The 19,175-nt window shown below is 40.0% G+C and overlaps 2 protein-coding genes across 8 annotated transcripts in view; one reads left to right on the top strand and one right to left on the bottom strand.

Annotated features, from left to right (window-relative positions):
- The window catches only part of FKBP15 (FKBP prolyl isomerase family member 15), a 56,700-nt gene extending 49,620 nt beyond the window's left edge, over nt 1-7,080 (bottom strand). For 3 of the 6 annotated variants that reach the window (XM_017530350.2, XM_037739191.1, XM_037739192.1), the window contains exon 1: nt 6,873-7,079. In XM_017530350.2, coding sequence (XP_017385839.1) covers nt 6,873-6,925 — 53 coding nt within the window. In that variant the 5' untranslated portion in view covers nt 6,926-7,079. Of the gene's footprint in view, nt 1-6,872 lie in introns of all 6 variants that reach the window. The other 3 variants (XM_037739190.1, XM_037739189.1, XM_017530349.2) reach the window with 2 other exon arrangements.
- A 128-nt stretch (nt 7,081-7,208) lies between these two features.
- Nucleotides 7,209-19,175, top strand: part of SLC31A1 (solute carrier family 31 member 1) — a 43,484-nt gene continuing 31,517 nt past the window's right edge. Inside the window, exons 1-2 of one of the 2 annotated variants that reach the window (XM_017530357.2) lie at nt 7,209-7,362; nt 9,244-9,502. The gene's annotated coding sequence lies outside the window, so the exon portion shown is untranslated. The remainder of the gene's footprint in view (nt 7,363-9,243; nt 9,503-19,175) is intronic. The other variant, XM_017530358.2, reaches the window with a different exon arrangement.

Below are 19,175 nucleotides of genomic sequence, written 5' to 3'. Positions count from 1 at the left end.
GCTCACCGCAACCTCCGCCTCCTGGGTTCAGGCAATTCTCCTGCCTCAGCCTCCTGAGTAGCTGGGATTACAGGCACACACCACCATGCCCAGCTAATTTTTTTTGTATTTTTTTAGTAGAGATGGGGTTTCACCATGTTGACCAGGATGGTCTCGATCTCTTGACCTTGTGATCCACCCGCCTCGGCCTCCCAAAGTGCTGGGATTACAGGCTTGAGCCACCGCGCCCGGCCTAAAACAATTTTTTTTAGACACAGGTCTCAATCTGTCACCCAAGCTAGAGTCCAGTGGGACATTCATGGCTCACTGCAGCTTTTACCTCCAGGGCTCAACCAGTCCTCTCACTTCAGCCTCCAAAATAGCTGAGGCTACAGACATGCACCACCATGCTCTGTGGATTTTCCCACCTCAGCCTCCTAAGTAGCTGGGACTACTGGCATGTACCACCAAACCTGGCTAATTTTTGTATTTTTTTGTAGAGATGGGGTTTTACCATGTTGCCCAGACTGCTCTTGAACTCCTGAGCTCAAGTGATCCACCCACCTTGGCCTCTCAAAGTTCTGGGATTATAGGTGGCCAGTGTGTCCAGCCATGAAATGTATTTCTTAAATTGTAAGACATGATCTGAGGTGCAGAATGGATGTTGTGTTAACGGGCATGAAAACAACATTAATCCCTTATACATCTCCATCAGAGCTTGTGAGTAACCAGGTACACAGTCAATGAGCAGTAATAATTCAATGGAAAGCTTTTTTTCTGAGCAGTGGGTCTCAACAGTGCGCTTAAAATATTCAGTAAACTATGCCATAAACAGATGTGTTGTCATCCAGGCTTTGTTGTTGCATTTACAGAGCATAGGCAAAATAAATTTAGCATAATGCCTAAGGGCCCTAGGATTTTTGGAGTGGTAAATGAGCAATGGCTTCAACTTAAAGTCACTAGGTGCATTATACTCTAATAAGAGTAAACCTGTCCTTTGAAGTTTTGAAGTCAAGTATTGACTTCTCCTCTCTTTTATAGGCCATAAAAGTCCTATATGTCACCTTCTTCCAATAGAAAGCTGTTTTGTCTACACTGAAAATCCATTGTTTACTGTAGCCACCATCACCAGTTCTCTTTGCTAGAACTTCCAGACAACTTGTTACAGTTTGCAACCACTTGCTACATATAGCATTTTTATGCTGTGAAGATGATTTATTTCCCTGAACCTCATGAACCAACCTCTGCTCACTTCCAACTTTTCTTCTGCAGCCTCCTCACCTCTCTCAGTCTTCACAGAATTGAAAAAAGTTAGGGCCTTGCTCTGAATTAGGCTTTGGTAAGGAAATCTGTGACTGGTTTCATGTTCTGTCAGATCCCTCAAACTTTCTCCATGTCAGCAATAAGGCTGTTTTGCTTTCTCATCATTTGTATGTTCACTGGAGTAGCACTTTTAATTTCCTTTAAGAATGCTTCCTTTGCATTCACAATATGGCTAACTGGTACAAGAGGCCTAGCTTTGGGTTTGTTTTTACACGCCCTCCTCACAAAGCTTAATCATTTCTACCTTTTTTAAAGTGAGAGATGCATGACTCTTCCTTTCACTTAAACACTTGAGGTCATTGTAGGGTTCTTAACTGGCCTAATGCCAATATTGCTGAGCCATGGAGTATATAGAGGAAGGCCCAAGAAGAGGAAAAATCAAAGAGAACTGCTAGGCAGCGGAACAGTCAGAACATATACAACATTTATCAATTAAGTTCACTATTTTTTGTGGGCGTGGTTTGGGGCAACAACAATTACAATAATAACACCAAAGATCACAGATTACCATAACAGATGTAATACTATTGAAAAAGTTTGAAATACGGAGAGAAAATATGTGTGTGTGTATATATATATATATATATATATTTTTTTTTTTTTGGAAACAGAATTCTCACTCTGTTGCCCTGGCTGGAGTGCAGTGGCACGATCTCGGCTCACTGCAACCTCTGCCTCCTGGGTCCTGGGTTCAAGCAATTCTCCTGCCTCAGCCACCCCAGTAGCTAGGATTACAGGTGTGTACCACCACACCCTGCTAATTTTTGTATTTTTTAGTAGAGACACGGTTTCACTATGTTGGCCAGGCTGGTCTTAAACTTCTGGCCTCAAGTGATCCACCTGCCTCAGCCTCCCAAAGTGCTGGGATTACAGGCGTGAGCCACCGCACCTGACCGAGATAATATTTTTCAATATTGAGGGAATAACCAAAATGTGACACAGAGACACAAAGGGACTAATTTTGCTGTTGGCAAAATGATGCCAATAGACTTGCTCAGCATAGGGTTGGCCACAACCTTTAATTTGTTAAAAAAAAAAAAAAAAAAAAAAGTCTGCAAGGCACAATAAAGCAAACTGCAAAAAAAAAATGTGGTATGCCCAGGGTCTGGTATGTAATAGGCTCAATAAATGAATTTAAAATCTAGTCTGGCTCTGAGCGCCTCTTCTCCAAAGACATCCTTAGTTTAGGTGAAGTAAACATTGAAACTTCCCAACAAGCTATTTTGGCTTTTCCGGGTTTTTTAAAACAAATTTTATGTATAAAAAAATACGTACTAGCATTTTACAAAATAAATTTAGTATGACTTGAAATTGTTGCCTTGTTTTCTCAAAATAGTCTACTATAAGTTTAAGTTTGCTGTAAATAGGCCAGAAATGCCTACTTTAAAGGACTAAAAGGTTTAAGTGAGATTGTAAATGCAATGCTTGAGTGAGAGCAGCACTGGCCTAAAAAGACATCAACAAATGCTTACGGAATTTAGAAGAGAGCAAGATTTTTCCTTTCAGGTAGGAAAATTCCCCTAATGGGGTAAGATTCTGGAAGAGTTGGGTTTCACTGTCTCTAAACACAGTAAAAAATGTACAAAGCTTAGCATCTAGTTAAGATAAAATAGCTTATGCACCAATTACTGATAAGAAAAGAATGTCCTTGTTAGCTTCAGTAAACCATGGGTATTGGGCTTGCTGTTTTAATTTTGCAGATGTAGCCTTTGTGAAACGAAAGACAAGAGTGGCATAAGTTAACTGTGTTTCCACAGATGTCCTAAAGACCAGCCAGTTGAAGACGACAAAGTCAATACAAAAGCCAGGTCAACCTACTTAGTTTTCAGATTAATTCCATTTTATATTAATATCTTTAATGGACACTACATCAACTTGGGAGATAAGTTACTTGTAAATTATTAGCAGGGCATGGTGGCTCACTCTCAGAGGCTGAGACAGGAGGACTGCTTGAGGTCAAGAGTTTAAGACCAGCCAGAACAACAAAGCAAGATCCCACCTTTACAAAAAATTAAAAATTAGCCAGGTGTGGTGGCGTGCACCTGTAGTCTCAGCTACTGGGGAGGCTGAGGCAAGTGGATTGCTTGAGCCCAGGAGTTTGAAGCTGCAGTGAGCCATGACTGCACCACTGCACTCCAGCCTGAGCAACAGAGCAAAACCCTGTCTCAAAAAAAATAAAAATTAATTAATTAATTATTAGATTTTTCCACTACTAAGGTGCTCTCAAATATACACAATCTCCCTATGTTGGCAAGAATGAGCCTGCTAGCTCTGGACTTGAGTCTATGTTAATAATTCATAGGAAAAGTCATGACAGCATTAACTAAATTTGAAAAATAAATGTTAGACAATGCATTTAGTTGGAAGGACCTCACCTCACCTCAGTTTAATATTATTTTTCTTTCCCGTCAAAAACAAAAACACAGGCATTTATACTGTATGAACATATTTTAATAAACAGGGATTCTTCTTGTTGATAAAGTATTAATACTTTTTAAATATACTGACATCAAACATCTATTTCAATCATAACAATAACGGCACAGGCAGGTCTGGTAGAATCTGCCTACCTGATTTCAGATCCAGGCTCTATTACTTTCTAGCTGTGTGATCTTGAGCAACTTATCTCTCTGAACCTTTCCCATTTGAAAAATGGATATAACGGATATAATAGTTAATAGTAGCCTCATAGAGAAGAGTAAATACAATAATGTATATACACATTTCTCATTTGTAAAATGGGTATAGTAGGTAAAATTACTTCATAGAGTGGAAGGGAGGAATAAATACAATAATGTCTATGTATTCCTTAGTACAGCAGGTGGCATACAGTAAGCACACAGTATGTATTTATATACTTGTGAACATACCTTATTATCTCAAAATGTGGCTCAACTCAGATACCCCTGCAAGGGTGGAAGCATGCTGACTGATGTACAAGTTGACCTAGAACCATAAGCTGGTATTAGCATTAACATTAAAACTATGGAACTGGGAAAGGTCTCAAAGATTATCTAGGGCAAACCTCATTATTTAATAGGCTGGGGTATGGAGGGACAAGGATGGGAGATGATCTGTACAAAGTCACATTCCTAACTGGGGATAGAACCAAATTAGACTTTAGGCCTTTTCCTATCTTTTACAGAACTTAAAATGTTTTCTGATGATCAGTTAATTTATCACTTTACCATCTTTACACTAGTGACTTATCATTACTATGCTAATCAGATTTGCCTACACATACCTTTATATTCTGAAACAAATATATACATGACTGGCCTCTTAAAAATGCTTTGTGATTGTTCTTCCTGGATTGATTTTATTCTACTACTAAAATAAAAGTTTCTTAGGGACAGAAACTGTGACTTATTCTTCTCTGGATTAGTTGAAGCCAAGTACTATTACTTTGTTACTATTACTTCCCACAATGGTGAGGAATAGGCTAAAACAAACTAACAAACAAAATTTTGTTAGTTTTGCCTCCTGATTACTACTTCTAGATTAATAGTAAACTCTTAAGAGGCCTAGAAACTGAGAAGGGAGATTATCAGATGCTTCCACTTCTATTATGCTCGAATATATCCTTAATGGAATCAAGCAAGTCATGTGTTTAAATCAAGAGACTTGAAACTTAAGCAAGTACACTTACAGTGATATATGGCTATAAAAGAGGAAGTGAAAAGCAACTGCCGTATTCACTGTCATATGTTCTACTTCCTTAGAGAAAACCAAAAAAGGAATAGCTAAATCAGAGAATGTTGGTGAAACTTTCTAAATTCTCAGTGTTAAATTTGATTTGGTTTTCCTGATAACCATGGGGAATAAAAATAAACTCTAACTTTCCTCAATAAGTCTTTTATCATCAAATTAGCATTGTCTATGTCCAGGAGTACAGTTACATGCCTAAAATTCAAGTGTCTCAGATCTTTGAGAGGCCTGCTCAGGAAAAAAGAATAATTGAGCCACCAAGGATTTATCTCTGGCCAGGAATCTGGAAAAGAGCACATGACTGTCATTACCTATCAACATTTTCAGTCAGCATGGACTGATTGCTGCGTGAAAGTTGGGAGCCTTAACATTACAGACTTCTCTCAAATACTTTCACATAGGGAAGACTGTGGATTTAAAGTATACCTTTGAAATTTTCAAGCAGTCTAATATACAGCTATACACAAAACGGGTTTGTTGGAAGGAACATTACTTCAAAAGGCTGGCTACAAACAGGAGTCAACAGCAGCAAGGAGGCTGGAATGTGTGGAGATTCGTTAATGTTTTGGGTGGAATAGGGGAAAAAAAGGAAGCAAAGGACAGCTTAACTCTAACATAACTGAGAAAACGAAAGAATTCAAAGTGGAACTAAGTGAATGCAGGCCATCCAAAGAGGCGGTAGTTGTGGAACAGCGACAAGAGTGAAAAGACTTCAGGATAGGTAATACAGAGCTAGCCAGTGTAAATCAAAAGATCCTATTTAAGGACAAAAAAAGGCCAGTGTCGTTTTTATGATCATTCATGTATTGACCTCTCCAACAAATCTGGAAGCAACTTAACAGCAGGAACAGCAGCCTAACCATTTTTGTAACCTCTTAGCATTTAGCAGAATAAGGAGCATATGTGGTATATTTGTCATTTTTCCAGTACGTTCTTCAGCATGCACAAAATTTGTTAAGCATATGCTCAAAGCTTGCAATGATCACAGCTTGGTAGCTCTCACGAGTTTGGAGGAAGTCAAGCTGTCCATCGGCACAACACAATAGAAAAGGCTAAACTGACTACTGAAAGAGACAAAACTCTGCCTCTTTTTAAAGATTTCTATCCCGGGCTGGTATATATTAATACAATGCTTGTAAAACTGGAGAATGAAGAAGTCTGTTACGTTGGTTTTAAGCTTTAAAATTTACAAAGTGCAATTTCGCAGCTATCATTCATTCAACAGGCACTTCTTGAGCACTCACTATGTGCCAGGTACCATGCTGAGTGCTAGACAAACATGAACAACATAAGCAGTCCCTGTCCTGTGAGGAATCATAATCTAATAGGTTCGGGGTGCAAGAATAGAGGCAAACACACTTAACTGTAGGAATAAGGAAGGGAAAGCAATTTATTCTGCCTCAGGCTGCAGAAGGAAAAGCACCCAAAACGTGACATCCGAGCTGGGCCTTGAAGAATGCTAGAGCTGACCCACCAGGGCCTGGTTCTAAAGTGTCATCGCCTTTTCCACCGAGAAGAGAAAGTCTCATGTCAGTCCCAGGTAACTCCTACAAAAACTCTGAGGCAGGAAGTTTCATCAGCAATCATTCCCATCTCACCAGAGAAATTGTGACCCAGAAAGCAAAAGGCAAACCCCAGGGTTATCTTCGCGCCAAGAGAGATGCCGGGTCCCGAACCTCAGATCGGCGGAGTCAGCACAGTTGCAAGCTCTGCCCAGATTCTGAGAGGTGTAGAGCACCGGAATGTAGCAAAGGTCTGCACCCGGAAGTTGGGAAAAGGCCTGAGAAGAGATCGACCCCCCTCCAACAATCTGCTGGTATCTCTCAGCCACGTCCTCCAGCGCATACTTCTCAGTCACTCACCCGCCGCTGGGCGAGAGGAAATCGGTGTCGTCCTCGTCTCCCGAACCGAACATTGCGTAGGATTTCACCGAATAGCAGGGAGGAAGCTGCGTGTTCCCAGCATCCCAGGGACTGTCACCGCCGACGTTGTAAAATGCCGCGGTAGCGTGCTGCTTTCCGGCAGGATGAACTCCCGCACGGTCTCTGGGCCGAAAGCCGACTAGGCTCCGGAGAAGGTGGGGCAAAAAGGCAAATGAGAGACTCGCGCGGGCACGCGCGCCGCGTGACGTCAGGCCTCTCCAGCCCGCAGGGGGGCGGAGCTTCATAGCCCCGTGGAGGGATTGGTCGGTAAGGCAAGGGGGCGGGGCGGGGGCGGGAATCCTCGGTCTCGGTGGCGGTCGTGGACACGTCGAGCCGGGCAGAAGTGGAGGGGCCAGTCGAGGAGTCGCGAAGGGGTGACGGGTTAAGATTCGGAGAGAGAGGTGCTAGTGGCTGGACTCGACTTGAAAAGGTAAGGCTTCTCTCGGCCCCTCTCTCGCACCCCTGTGCATGGGTACCCTCCTTTCCCCAGCGGGACAAGGACCCTTCTCTCCGCTCTCCTCAGCTCGGCAGAAGGAGAAAGAGCTCGGGTCTGGAGGGCTGAAGACCTGGGCTTCGGCCCGGCCCCTGCAGTGGCATAGCTAGAGTGACCTTGGTCCGGGGTTCTCAGTGCCTCAGTTTCCCCGTGTATGCAGCTGGCCATTTGTCGAGTGCTTCCATGTGCTGGCTGGTCCAGAAGCTTTTAGAGCTCAGAGGCCATCGAATTCAATCCCGGTCTCCTTGTAATCTCAGAATTCACAGATAGGGAAACGAAGGAACTGCCCTCGGGTGAGGGCTTAGTCCGAGGTTACAAAGAGTAAAGGGCAGACTGAGATTGGATTCCTCTATCTTTGATTCAGGATATAGTGAGCTAGTGAGTGAACAAGACCCTTGCCAGCCCTTAAGCACTGTGTGCCCTTACAGAATGGCTACTGAAAGACTGTAGCATACACCTCGAGGAAAGTCCCCCTTCTAGAGTCCACCTGTATTCTACTCAGGTGAACTTCAGAAGAGCTAGGATATTCTGGGGGTGGGTAATGGAAAGGAGAATACTTTGGAGGCAGACACATCCCCAGCCCAACCTTGGCGTAGATTTCCCTGGGTCTTCCTGCGATAGTCCTAAATCAACATCAATTGTGGCGGACTCCTCTACCTCCAATTTCCACCCTGACTGTAGCTCACATAAATATTTCTTTGGTTAACCTGGTATCTCAAAACAATCCTGGGATAGTCCTGGCTTAGCCAAGGTGTGGCTAAGGAGATAGTGTCCCAGTGTAGCATCCATTGCCACAGACTCAGTGGAGTTCTTGGGCTTCTTCTCACAGTCAGGTTGGTACTACAGGTGTCCCTTACCTGAATGTTTCAATCTGTCAGTATGAAATTGAAGCGAAGTGATTGGTAGCTCCCTCCCAGAGAACTTTGCACCTCCTGGCACTTGTCCTGTTCTGCTTTTTATTATAGTTTGCATACTACTGAATTGTAAACCTTCTTGCCTATAATAGGTTCTTATTAATTTTTATTAGACTGATTAATGAAATTCATCCTTGTTCCCTTGTTCCTTAATTTACAATCTTAGGATTTCTTTTTCCCGTGTGACCCAGCCTAGCGTTATTTCTTGCCTTTCATAGGTAGCTCCCAGAAAGATAAAAATGCTGTACTAACTGTGAGCTATCTGGGTTGCTTAATCTCTTTTGTTAATTGAAGGTGATTGTACTATTGTCTAAAGCTCCAGGGGAGGGGGAACAGGGGAATAAGAAAGCTAGAAATATTATATGTAACTATAATTTTCATGAGGAAATTATTCCTCTCTTTAACGGAGGATAGAGCTGTTAGTCTGCTTCTCATGTTTATTTTGTAGATCAAGATATTAAAGCAGTGAAGGTTCACAGTTGCAATAACGCAACTGGAATGTAAGTGCTAGAATTGGAACTGAAACTAGAATCTAATAAGCACCAGCGCTAGAACTGTTGCAATAGCTCTGTTTAGTATGTGAACTTGGCTACCTCTTGGAGGTGTTGAGGGAATAACTGGATTAAGTACCATGGCACTTCCTAACCCCCCTCCCCAATGCTGGCTGTGATTGCAGTACTGAAACATCTAAGTGGTGCTTTTATTTAAAAAATGCCCAAGGGAACATTTGAACTCTTATCTTGCATTCTTGGGTGGAACTGTTTTTATCCTGGATGTTTAAGTAAAGTGGCTTTTGTAGGTACTCAGAAATCCTAAAATCAGTAGCCTTGTTGGTGATTAGAACATCAAACGTGCATACCCCAGTTATCCCTGTGGAAAAACAGCTGCTGATTCTCGTTGGCAGTATGTGGAGAAAGATGATGGTGAAATTTCCCCAGGCTTTGAACTGCAGGACTGAGTGAAAAAAAAAAAAAAAAAAACACAACCACTGTCTTCTAAATTCATTTATCTTCAGATGGGTAATATTGGACTAGGAATCAGGAAATCTGAATTCCTGTCCCAGCCCTTCTAACTCACTCTGAGTTTGGGCCAGGCTCCCTAAACACTGTAAAAGGAGTGGATTAGACCTAGACTTCTACTGAGTAAGAGCTGGAGATACAAAGGTAAGTAAGGCACAACCTTGATCTCAAGTTTAAATTAAGCATTTTTGTTTATTTGTTTTGCTTAAGTATACAACTTTTAGAATATTCATAAAATGTATTGTTGACCCCTTGAAGATTGGCTAGGAAGCAGCAATTATTTTTCTCCACCTTCCACCCACCTTCCTCCCTCAGGGAAGCAGCAAATTTAATAATTCTTTTCAAATTATCCGCAGTTTTGCAACGGAGATGACAGTCTTTATATGCAAGTATACCCATACTAATCTGTACTGATGAATGCATTTTAAAATTAATAGTTTAAAGATATAACCAAGTTATATCAGGTATAGTGATAGGGATATGAATTAGATGCAGGTTCTTGGGGATCGATAACATTCTATTTACTCAGTCACTAAAAGCAGACTTTTAGGGCCATTAGTTGGTTAACTGAAGAAGTAAGTTAAAGCAGGAATCATACAGATAACAGTTACGTGCATATCATAAACATTTTAATGAACACATAAACATTCTTTTGCCATTCTTTTAACACAAGGCCTCAGCCTTTTCTTGGAGTGTAGGAACCTATTGCCTGTTTTTATAAGTAAAGCTTTATTGGAACACAGCCTTGCCCATTTGTTATGAATTGTCTAGGACTACTCTTACCCTACAAAGCAGAGTTGAGTAGTTCCAACAGAAACCACATGGCCCACAACACCTAAAATGTTTACTTTTGGCCCTTTACAGAAAGAGCTTGCTAGCTTCTGGCCTACATTATCTATGGGATTTTTAACATGGAATGAAAACTTTAAGTCACTTGCAAAGCATTTTCAGTGCAGAATCTTTTAGGGGTTTATGAAAAGCCCTCCCAGCCTTTTGTGTTGTCTCTCTCACCTAACAACAAGTTTATGTGTTACCTGTATGCTCACTTTTATCCAGTCTTTCCAAAGCATTCAATGTGTTTTTTATAGAAACAACTTCTAGAGAGGCTATGTAGTACAGTCATTAAATACTTGAGCTCTGGACCCAAATTGCTTTGCCACTTACTAGTTGTATAGTAGACCTTAGGCAAGTTACTCAGTTTCTGCCTTTGTAAAATAGGGATAATGGTAGTATCCATTTCTAGGTTTCTTGGGGAAATTATAGGAGTTACTTGCTGTAAAGCATGTAGAACAGTGCCTGGCAGGTGGTAGGTACTCAATGTTAATTGCTGCTGTCATTTTTCTCTTCTCATTTATACTTCATTGCTTTACATAGTATTTACATATTTTCAATAATAAGCACAACTGGCATAAATTGGTTTGTGAACAAACACACTGACACCATTGATAAGCACACTTTACTGAAGGGGAACCAGAAGTGTTCTCATCACGTTGGAGAATAGCCTAGCCGGTGTGATGTCAGTTAATTAGATAAGAGAGTTCTGTGGGATAGTTTGCTAAGAGTATAAGGCAACAGTTCACTTAAGGAAGTAGTGGATTAAAATTGAAAAGGAATACAGGACCGTATTTGTCAAATACGTCGAAGGTGAAGGTGACAAGTTTATACTTAGCTCAGTAGGAAGCGAATATTTTACTCTAAATGGCATGATTGATGTAAAAACATTCAAATGGCTTAGGAGTACATGAAATAAAACGTTAAATTTCCCCAGCTCCATTCCATGTCAGTAGCCACTTCATTTTCTAATGGTCCCTAGAACATGGGGTGGTTGTATGAACTGAATGAGGTAAAGCATGGTAAACACTACTTGGGGCACTGGTATTAATTTTTTTTTAATTTCAATTCAGCTTTCCTTTGGATTATAATCTCAATTTTGAATGGAGAAAAATAAAGTTTCCATACTGAATGTGGATAAAATGAAATGACTGCTTTGAAAATAGATACCATGCTCGCAAGAGTCTTTGATTCCTAAGTCTTTCTTTACCTCTTGTTTCCAATTTGGAAGTCTTGGTAGAAAAGGACTTAGGAATCAGAGACTCATTTCCACTGTTAATTCCATTTTGCACCTTTCCTACCAGAAGTGCTACAAGAGAAAAGATGATATAATTATCATAGAAAAGCAAAGTGTTTGGCCAGGCATGGTGGCTCACACCTGTAATCCCAGCAAAGGTGGATCACCTGAGGTCAGGAGTTCAAGACTAGCCTGGCCAACATAGTGAAACCGCGTCTCTACTGAAAATACAAAAATTAGCTGGGCATGGTGGTGGGCGCCTGTACCTGGGCGACAGAGTGATACTCTGTCTCAAAAAAAAAAAAGGAGAGCAAAGTGTTTACAGTGACAAAGTGATTTCAACTAGCAATTGTCAGATAACTTAGTAACAAGGCATCACCCAAATAACTACATTTGAAAGTTGACTGGACAGACCTGACTGGGGCAAAGGGAGAGAAGGGGTAGGGGCTTGCTGCTGCCTGCACTCCTGCATGCAGCTCTTAAAGCCGTTTAAAAAACTCAAACGTTTTCTGTAGTTTTGTGACTTAAGTATGACAAGCCATCAAAAGTCTGATACTTAATACATTACAATGAACAGTTTATGCCAAAAGAAATCTTAGAGTAGGGCCTGGGAAGGAAATGCTTTTGAAGTTCCACTGCTTTGAGTAGTATCATATTATAATTTAGGTAACATCCCCAAGCAGAGGAGGGGCCCATCCTTAGGAATGCAAAGCCCTGCAGAGAAGGAAAGGGTTGAGAAGGGTCCACCCTACCTCTTTTCCTCTACGCAATGGCCCTAGGCTTTTGTATGCAACCTGCTTTTGTAGGCTAAGGACATTATGAATTACAGCATAAGATGGAAGCCTGAATCTCAAAAGTAAATATGAGAAATGTTTTGGAGGCAACACATAAAAAGAGCAAAATTCTAGCAACACGTGACATATTTCCCTAGATAGAAGAGTTATGGTAGAACTATGATGAGTGTTTATATAATTTTGAAGCAGTTTAGAGCATCTAGAATATAGTCATTTAATTTATGAGATGAACGACAGAGGAATCCTGTAACTTACACGCCCACATCCTCTCTCCCACCTTTTCTGATGGCCTTCTATGAGCTCTCACACAACCCTATGCATAATCTATACCTTAGTACATTTTACGTTATCTTTTAATTATTTACATGTGTCCCTCTTTCACCAAAATGGATTTCTTAAGGTTAGGGTTTCATCAAGGTACCTTCATTCAATAGGTATGCAATAAATAGCGAAAGAATAGTCTGAGTTCCTCGGAGTTACCCAGCAAATGAGACCTAAGAGCCAGATCTAGAATGCAGATCAAGAACCTCTTTCAGTTCCTAGCCCTGTACTTTTACTACCACACCATACTGAGATATTGAACAATTTTTATCTCAATATCTCAGCCTCTATCTGAGACGCTGAACAATTTTTCTTTTTCATTTTCTTTTTTATTTTTTTCTTGGGACAGAGTCTTGCTCTGTAGCGCAGGTTGGAATGTAGTGGCATGATCTTGGCTCACTGCAACCTCTGTCTCCCAGGCTCAAGGAGTCCTCCCATCTCAGCCTTGCAAGTAGCTGGGACTACAGGCATGCACCACCACTCCCAGCTAATTTTTTGTATTTTTGATAGAGTTGGGACTTTGCCATGTTGCCCAGGCTGGTCTCAAACTCCGAAGCTTAAGCAATCTGCCAGCCTTGGCCTCCTAGAATGCTGGGATTACAGGCATGAACCACTATGCCCAGCCTCATTTTTATTCTCTTACTGCATTTTCATTAAATCATTCTTTACTAATTAATGTTTTGCTGAGACATAAGTTCCTATTAACTTGTATAACATTTAATTGCATTTTCCTACTGAATAAAAAAAGGAACAGTTCAAATGTTTCCTAGTTTCCGTCTTATACACCGTGTTAATTCCCAGTATTATTCACAGGCAAACCAAGATTATTATCCAGACAGTTGAAATGCTATATAACTAAAGCAAAGTTTAGACAAGGAGGACCATTGTCTACCTTTAATTATAACAAGAAAGCAGTTAAAGCAATGCTTTGCCAATGTACATATGTCTGACTAGCCAGTTTTATTTAAATAAAACTGTAAAAGAGATTGTATACTTCAAGAGACATGAAAGTGAGCCTTATGTGTGACTTAGCTCCTTTCAGAGATTAATTTTGTCATCTAATGAGCAAGCAAGCTTTTAATTATATTTCATATTTATTGTACCTTAAAATTTGAAAGTATTTAACATATTTTATTTGACCCTTACAATCCTATGAGATTGGCAGTGTAAGTAGTTTAATATCTGTTTTGCAAATGAAGAAAATAGTTCTCACTGGGTTTTAGTGATCTGCTTAATGTCACATAGCTAGTATATGGCAAACATGGGTCCAGAGCTCAGAGCCTTTGATGCCTAGTGCTGCATGCTTTCTCTACTCTATTATCTAGAAAACACTGAAATCTTTACATACATCATACTAAAGCACAGCCTGGAAGTGTGTTGAGGCTACAAAAGGATCAGTTAAGAGAAGCATGAAAGGGTACATCTCGTGATTTTATTATTCCAGGATGTGGCTTAGCCAACAACAAAAGGTATCAGAAATGGAGTAAAGTTGCTGAGAGATCCACTCCCCATTGGACTTAGGCCCTGCTATCATTACACAACTAAGACCTTTTCAGTTTGTTTGTTTGACCTATCAATTTAGGTTGTCCTGTTAAAACCAGGCAAATAAAAGCTTTTCTAAAGGCCTTTGGAAGAGTGTAGTTGTACACTTGATCTTCTTTGTACAGAAGGGTGGGAGTGGGCAAGAGAAATAGGAGCTTTGGTGTTATTTGCCACCAGAACAGGATACGTAAAGCTTGGAAACCCCTCCTGCTTAGCTGCTTCCCAGCAAGCTATCTGGAGAAATGGGGCTGGATAAAGTGGTTAGTCTACTGTTATGGAGCCTTCTATCAGAAGCAGATGTTATGGGTTCACCTAACTAATGAGTATTAGTGTTATTTAATAACATGGACCTCAGTTTCTACATCTGTAAGATAAAGGAGTTGAATTTGATGATAATTTAACTTTTTGAATAAGAAATATATTCACATGGCTTGTAATTCAAAAAGTACACAGGGTTATTCAGTGAAAAGTATTTAATTTACTCCTACCCACATCTGACCAGTTCCGCTTAGGGACCACAGTGTTTGTTTTGCCTCCCAGGCTCAACCAACAACTTTGTTGTCCGCCCCCCACACACACACACATTCCCTTGGAGATAGTATAGGTATATACAAATAATATGTACATACTCTTTTCCGTTTTTAAGTTTTTCACAAATTACAGCATACAGTATAATCTGCTTTTATTTCGTTTTATAATATGTCTTGGAGATCATTCTATATCAGTATATAAGAGCATCCTCGTTCTTATTTTGCACAGTATTCCATTGTATGAAAATATGATAACTCATTTAATCAGTGCCGTATCAATGAACATTTAGGTTGTATTTTCAATATTTTGCTATTATAGACAACCCTATTGTAAATAACTTTTTACATATACATTTCACATATGTTCCGGTTTATCTGTAGAATGAAAATTTAGAAGTGGGATTACTGTGTTAAAGAGTGTGGGTGTTAGACTGTTCTAGTTTTGATCTTCTATGAGACTTTAATTGAAAATGATTAGTGGAAAAGAAAAAGTATCATTTTCTTGGAAATATCTTAATTTTTATCTCTTATTATTCAGAACTAAGTCTTAAGTAAGAGCCAAGTATAGGTAACCTCCCCAAAATTATGTGGAATTGCAGACTTCACTAAGGTCACCTGCATCATGGTCTTACAGATTTTTCTAGTGCCTTTCAGTATGATACTAATCAAGCTGATTTGCAAGGTAAATATTATAAACTCAGAACAAAAGGAGACTGTCTCCCAACTATGTTTACTAGTATTTACCAAGTAGAAGATTCAGAAGATTTGCTCTTTATTACAATTTATGTAGGGGATGAAAATGGAAAGATAAAACAAAGAGAGCCTAACTAATATCCGTCTGTTTATGTCTGTTTTTTACTGTCTTCCCAAAGTTTTGGATGGTTATGAGGTGTGTGATAACTTTACAAAGTGTATGATACCATAACAATTACTAATCTTTTGGGGATTTCTTTGTTCATTTGTTTGAGAGACAGTCTTGCTATTGCCCAGGCTGGAGTACAGTGGCACGATCTCAGCTCACTGCAGCCTCAACCCCTTGGACTCAAGCAATCCTCCCACCTCAGCCTACCAAAGTAGTGCAAAAGTAGATCCTATAGCCTCAGCCTGTAGCTAGGAGTACAGGCATGCACCTCCACGCCTGGCTCCTTTTCTTGATTTTTTGTTGAGACAAGGTCTCACTATGTTGCCCGGGCTGGTCTTGAACTCCTGGACTCAAAAGATCCTCCCACCTCGGCCTCCCAAAGTTCTGGGATTATAGGCATGAGCCACTGCACCCAGTCTGTTTTATTTTTAATTAATACATAATAATTGTACATATTTATGGGGTAGAGTGTATGTTTCAGTATGTATATAAATGGTATTTAACATACATAACAAGGGTATTTAGCATACACATCACCTCAAACATTTATCATTTCTTTGTGGTAAGAACATTCAGAATTCTCCCTTCTAGATATTTTGAAATATGCACAATAAATTGTTTACTATAGTCACTAGTCTTTTTGGGAAGCTAGAGACCATAAAGCAGGTCAGAATTGCATTAGCCCCTCATACTTTCTTAACTATAACCTGCTAACTTTTCTTTTATCCCCATGTCACCTCCCTCATTCTCTTTCTGGGTACAATAAGCCATTTGTGAAATTTGCTCTGTTCAATAGCAGGTTTAAGCCAGAGCCTCCATCCTTTCCATCTCTGAATTCCCTACAGCCTCTGGGGCGGAGGGTACTTCATAATACCGGTTGAGTTGAATTGAGGTAGATGTCAAAGTGATCTAACCTCTACTTTGCTCCCCTCTTAAGTGGCATATCCTTCCTTTTTCCTGCTCAGCCTTGACACACCTATCAAGCCATTTCTTTGCACTCTTAATTTAGTTCAGGAAAGGACAAGAGACCATATAAATGATCTTGAAGAGGTGTCTGTTTCTGCCTATGTTTAAGTAAATGTGCACACATATCTATCTCTGGCTCCCACTGCGGTTCTTAGTGTTGCACGTAAAAATTGGGGGCTGGGTATGGTGACTTACACCTGTAATCCTAGCATTTTGGGAGACTGAGACAGAAGAATCTCTTGAGGCCTGGAGTTCAAGACCAGCCTAGGCAACATAGGGAGACCACCTCCCCACCCCCGTCAGCCGTACAAAAATTTTTTAAATTAGCTGGACATAATGGTATGCACCTATGGTCCCAGCTACTCTAGAGGCTGAGGTGGGAGGATCACTTGAGCCCAGGAGGTCTAGGCTGCAGTGAGCTGTAATCATGCTACTATACTCTAGCTGGGGCAACAGAGTATGACCTTGTCTCAAAAAAAAAAAAAAAAAAAAAACAAATGAGGAAATTATTTATTTAGTTATGCATTAGTGGTAGCTGTGGAGTTAGGCACACTTGGTAGGAACAGCATTGGAATAAATAATTCAAAATATACATGTATCTTTTTATTCACATGAATTTCATTTTATGTATATGAAATTATCAAGATCAAAGTGAATATTAGATGAATATAAACTCTAGCTTTTTGGACATTTAGAAAGTAGAGTTTGATTAGTGTTTATTTTTCTGATTTTAGGTTTTAAAAACTTGTTTATGGGCCGTACATTAGGTACTAAGTATCTCTGTGGAAGAGCTCTCTGATAAACTCTGGGATAGGAGATAGCCAGGCCCACATGTGGACTATAACCCCTATAAAGTTACAGGTAACAGAGCGCTATGGTCTAACATGCAGCTCACTTAGGCAGTCCTACCTTTCCAAATATGTTTTCTTCAATGCCAGATTCCCAGGGAAAATTGCTGCAGGGTAGTTGAAACTAGCTGCCTCCCTGGATTTCTTCCTGTCTATTATTTGGGCAACTCGTGAAAGCTTACAAACTTTCTAGAAAGTGGCACTGAAAACAGTTCCTTTGTTATGTTTTTAGCAATACCACAGAATACGTGGCTCTATGTTATAGCTTAGAATTGTTACTACTGTTAAAAAATTTATAGAAAGATGGACAAAAACCTAGTATAATGTATCATTATTTCCATGTCAAGATGGGCGTTTTGAACTCATCTCTTTCCCAAAATCCTAGTGAAATTATCATAGAAATATAAAGAAGCATTATTTATAGTCAGAAAACAGGGAGACAAAAGCCAGAAACTTTGAAACATTTCAAAGAAAATGTGATACAGATGGGAATGAAATTGGAAAAAATGACCCAACACCTGATTCAACATAGGTAAAGGCCACCCTCTGTCGGTAAATTTAAATGAGTAGGAATCATTTGCACGCCTCTGCAAACTCCTAAATCAAGAACAACAGAGATGGCCAGACACAGTGAGTCATGCCTGTAATCCCAGAACTTTGGGAAGCCAAGGCACGTGGATCACCCAAGGTCAGGAGTTCAGGACCAGCCTAGCCAACATGGTGAAACCCCATCTCTACTAAAAATGCAAAAAGAAAACTAGCCAGGCGTGGTGGCGGGTGCCCATAATCCCAGCTACTTGGGAGGCTGAGACAGGAGAATCATTGAACCCAGGAGGCAGAGGTTGCAGTGAGCTGAGATTGTGCCACTGCACTGCAGCCTGGTGACAACAGCAAAACTCCGTCTCGAACAAAAATGAACAGGAGAGATTAGGAAGAAGGGTTACCTATGGGGTAGCTGGTGGACAAAACAGGGATTTAGGGAATTGTACTTATACCAAATGTAGAGAGAACAGTAGATTGAGAAATAAAAATTATGAGTATTTATCAAGAACTTCCTGTGTTTAGACACTGCTTAAGTAAGTGTTTAAGTCTATGCCATCAAGAGGTAGTTGCTATTAACATCCTTTGTTTAGAAGAAACTAACTTTCCCTCTTAACCACTGTGCTGTTGCCTCAGTGAACTTCTGCTAATAATTCTTTAAAACAATCCTGTGAAATAGGTTACTCTTATTATCTCAATTTTAGAGCTGAGGCACAAAGATATTAAGTAATTTGCCCAAAGGCCCACAACCAGTAGGTATGGTTTTACCGGTTAGAGAATGAGATCTCCTTGCATATTTGAACAGCTGCCATAATAAAGCAAGGGGAAATATCTTTTCTTCCCACAGCTTCCTCCTTATGTTTTTTGTTTTTGGTGGGCTGTTCAGGATCTCAGATCAAATCCCAGTCTCAGAAAGGCAGGTGACAAACCCTGGAGAGGTCAGCTGTTCAAATACAAGCAATGTAAGTCTTAGCAAAACGGTGTACTTCCTGTTTGAGGTCCCTGTATTTCACAACTAATCTAGAAAAATGAAACAACAAAAATATATAATTTCCCCTTCATCTGGGATTTAGAGATTTTACTTACACAGTACGTTAGGAAACCTCTCTCAAATTTCAAAGATGAGTGATTTGATATTAAATTCAGTGTTAGCCCCCAAGTTTCTTTGATTTTTAGGTGGCGGTCTGTGTAAATTTTATGTGAGACTGGGCTAATTCTGTGACCTTTTTGGAATTTCAAAATAAACAAATACGTTATTTTAGTTCCTGGTTGAATCTTGGCTTTCTTTTTTTTTTTTTTTTTTTTTTTAATTATGGAATGTTGTAACTTGTTAATGGTCTATTCAG

This window comes from Cebus imitator, unplaced genomic scaffold (assembly GCF_001604975.1).
Source record: "Cebus imitator isolate Cc_AM_T3 unplaced genomic scaffold, Cebus_imitator-1.0 Scaffold64, whole genome shotgun sequence".
Classification (NCBI taxonomy): domain Eukaryota; kingdom Metazoa; phylum Chordata; class Mammalia; order Primates; family Cebidae; genus Cebus; species Cebus imitator.
This window is presented reverse-complemented; position numbering and strand designations above follow the sequence as displayed.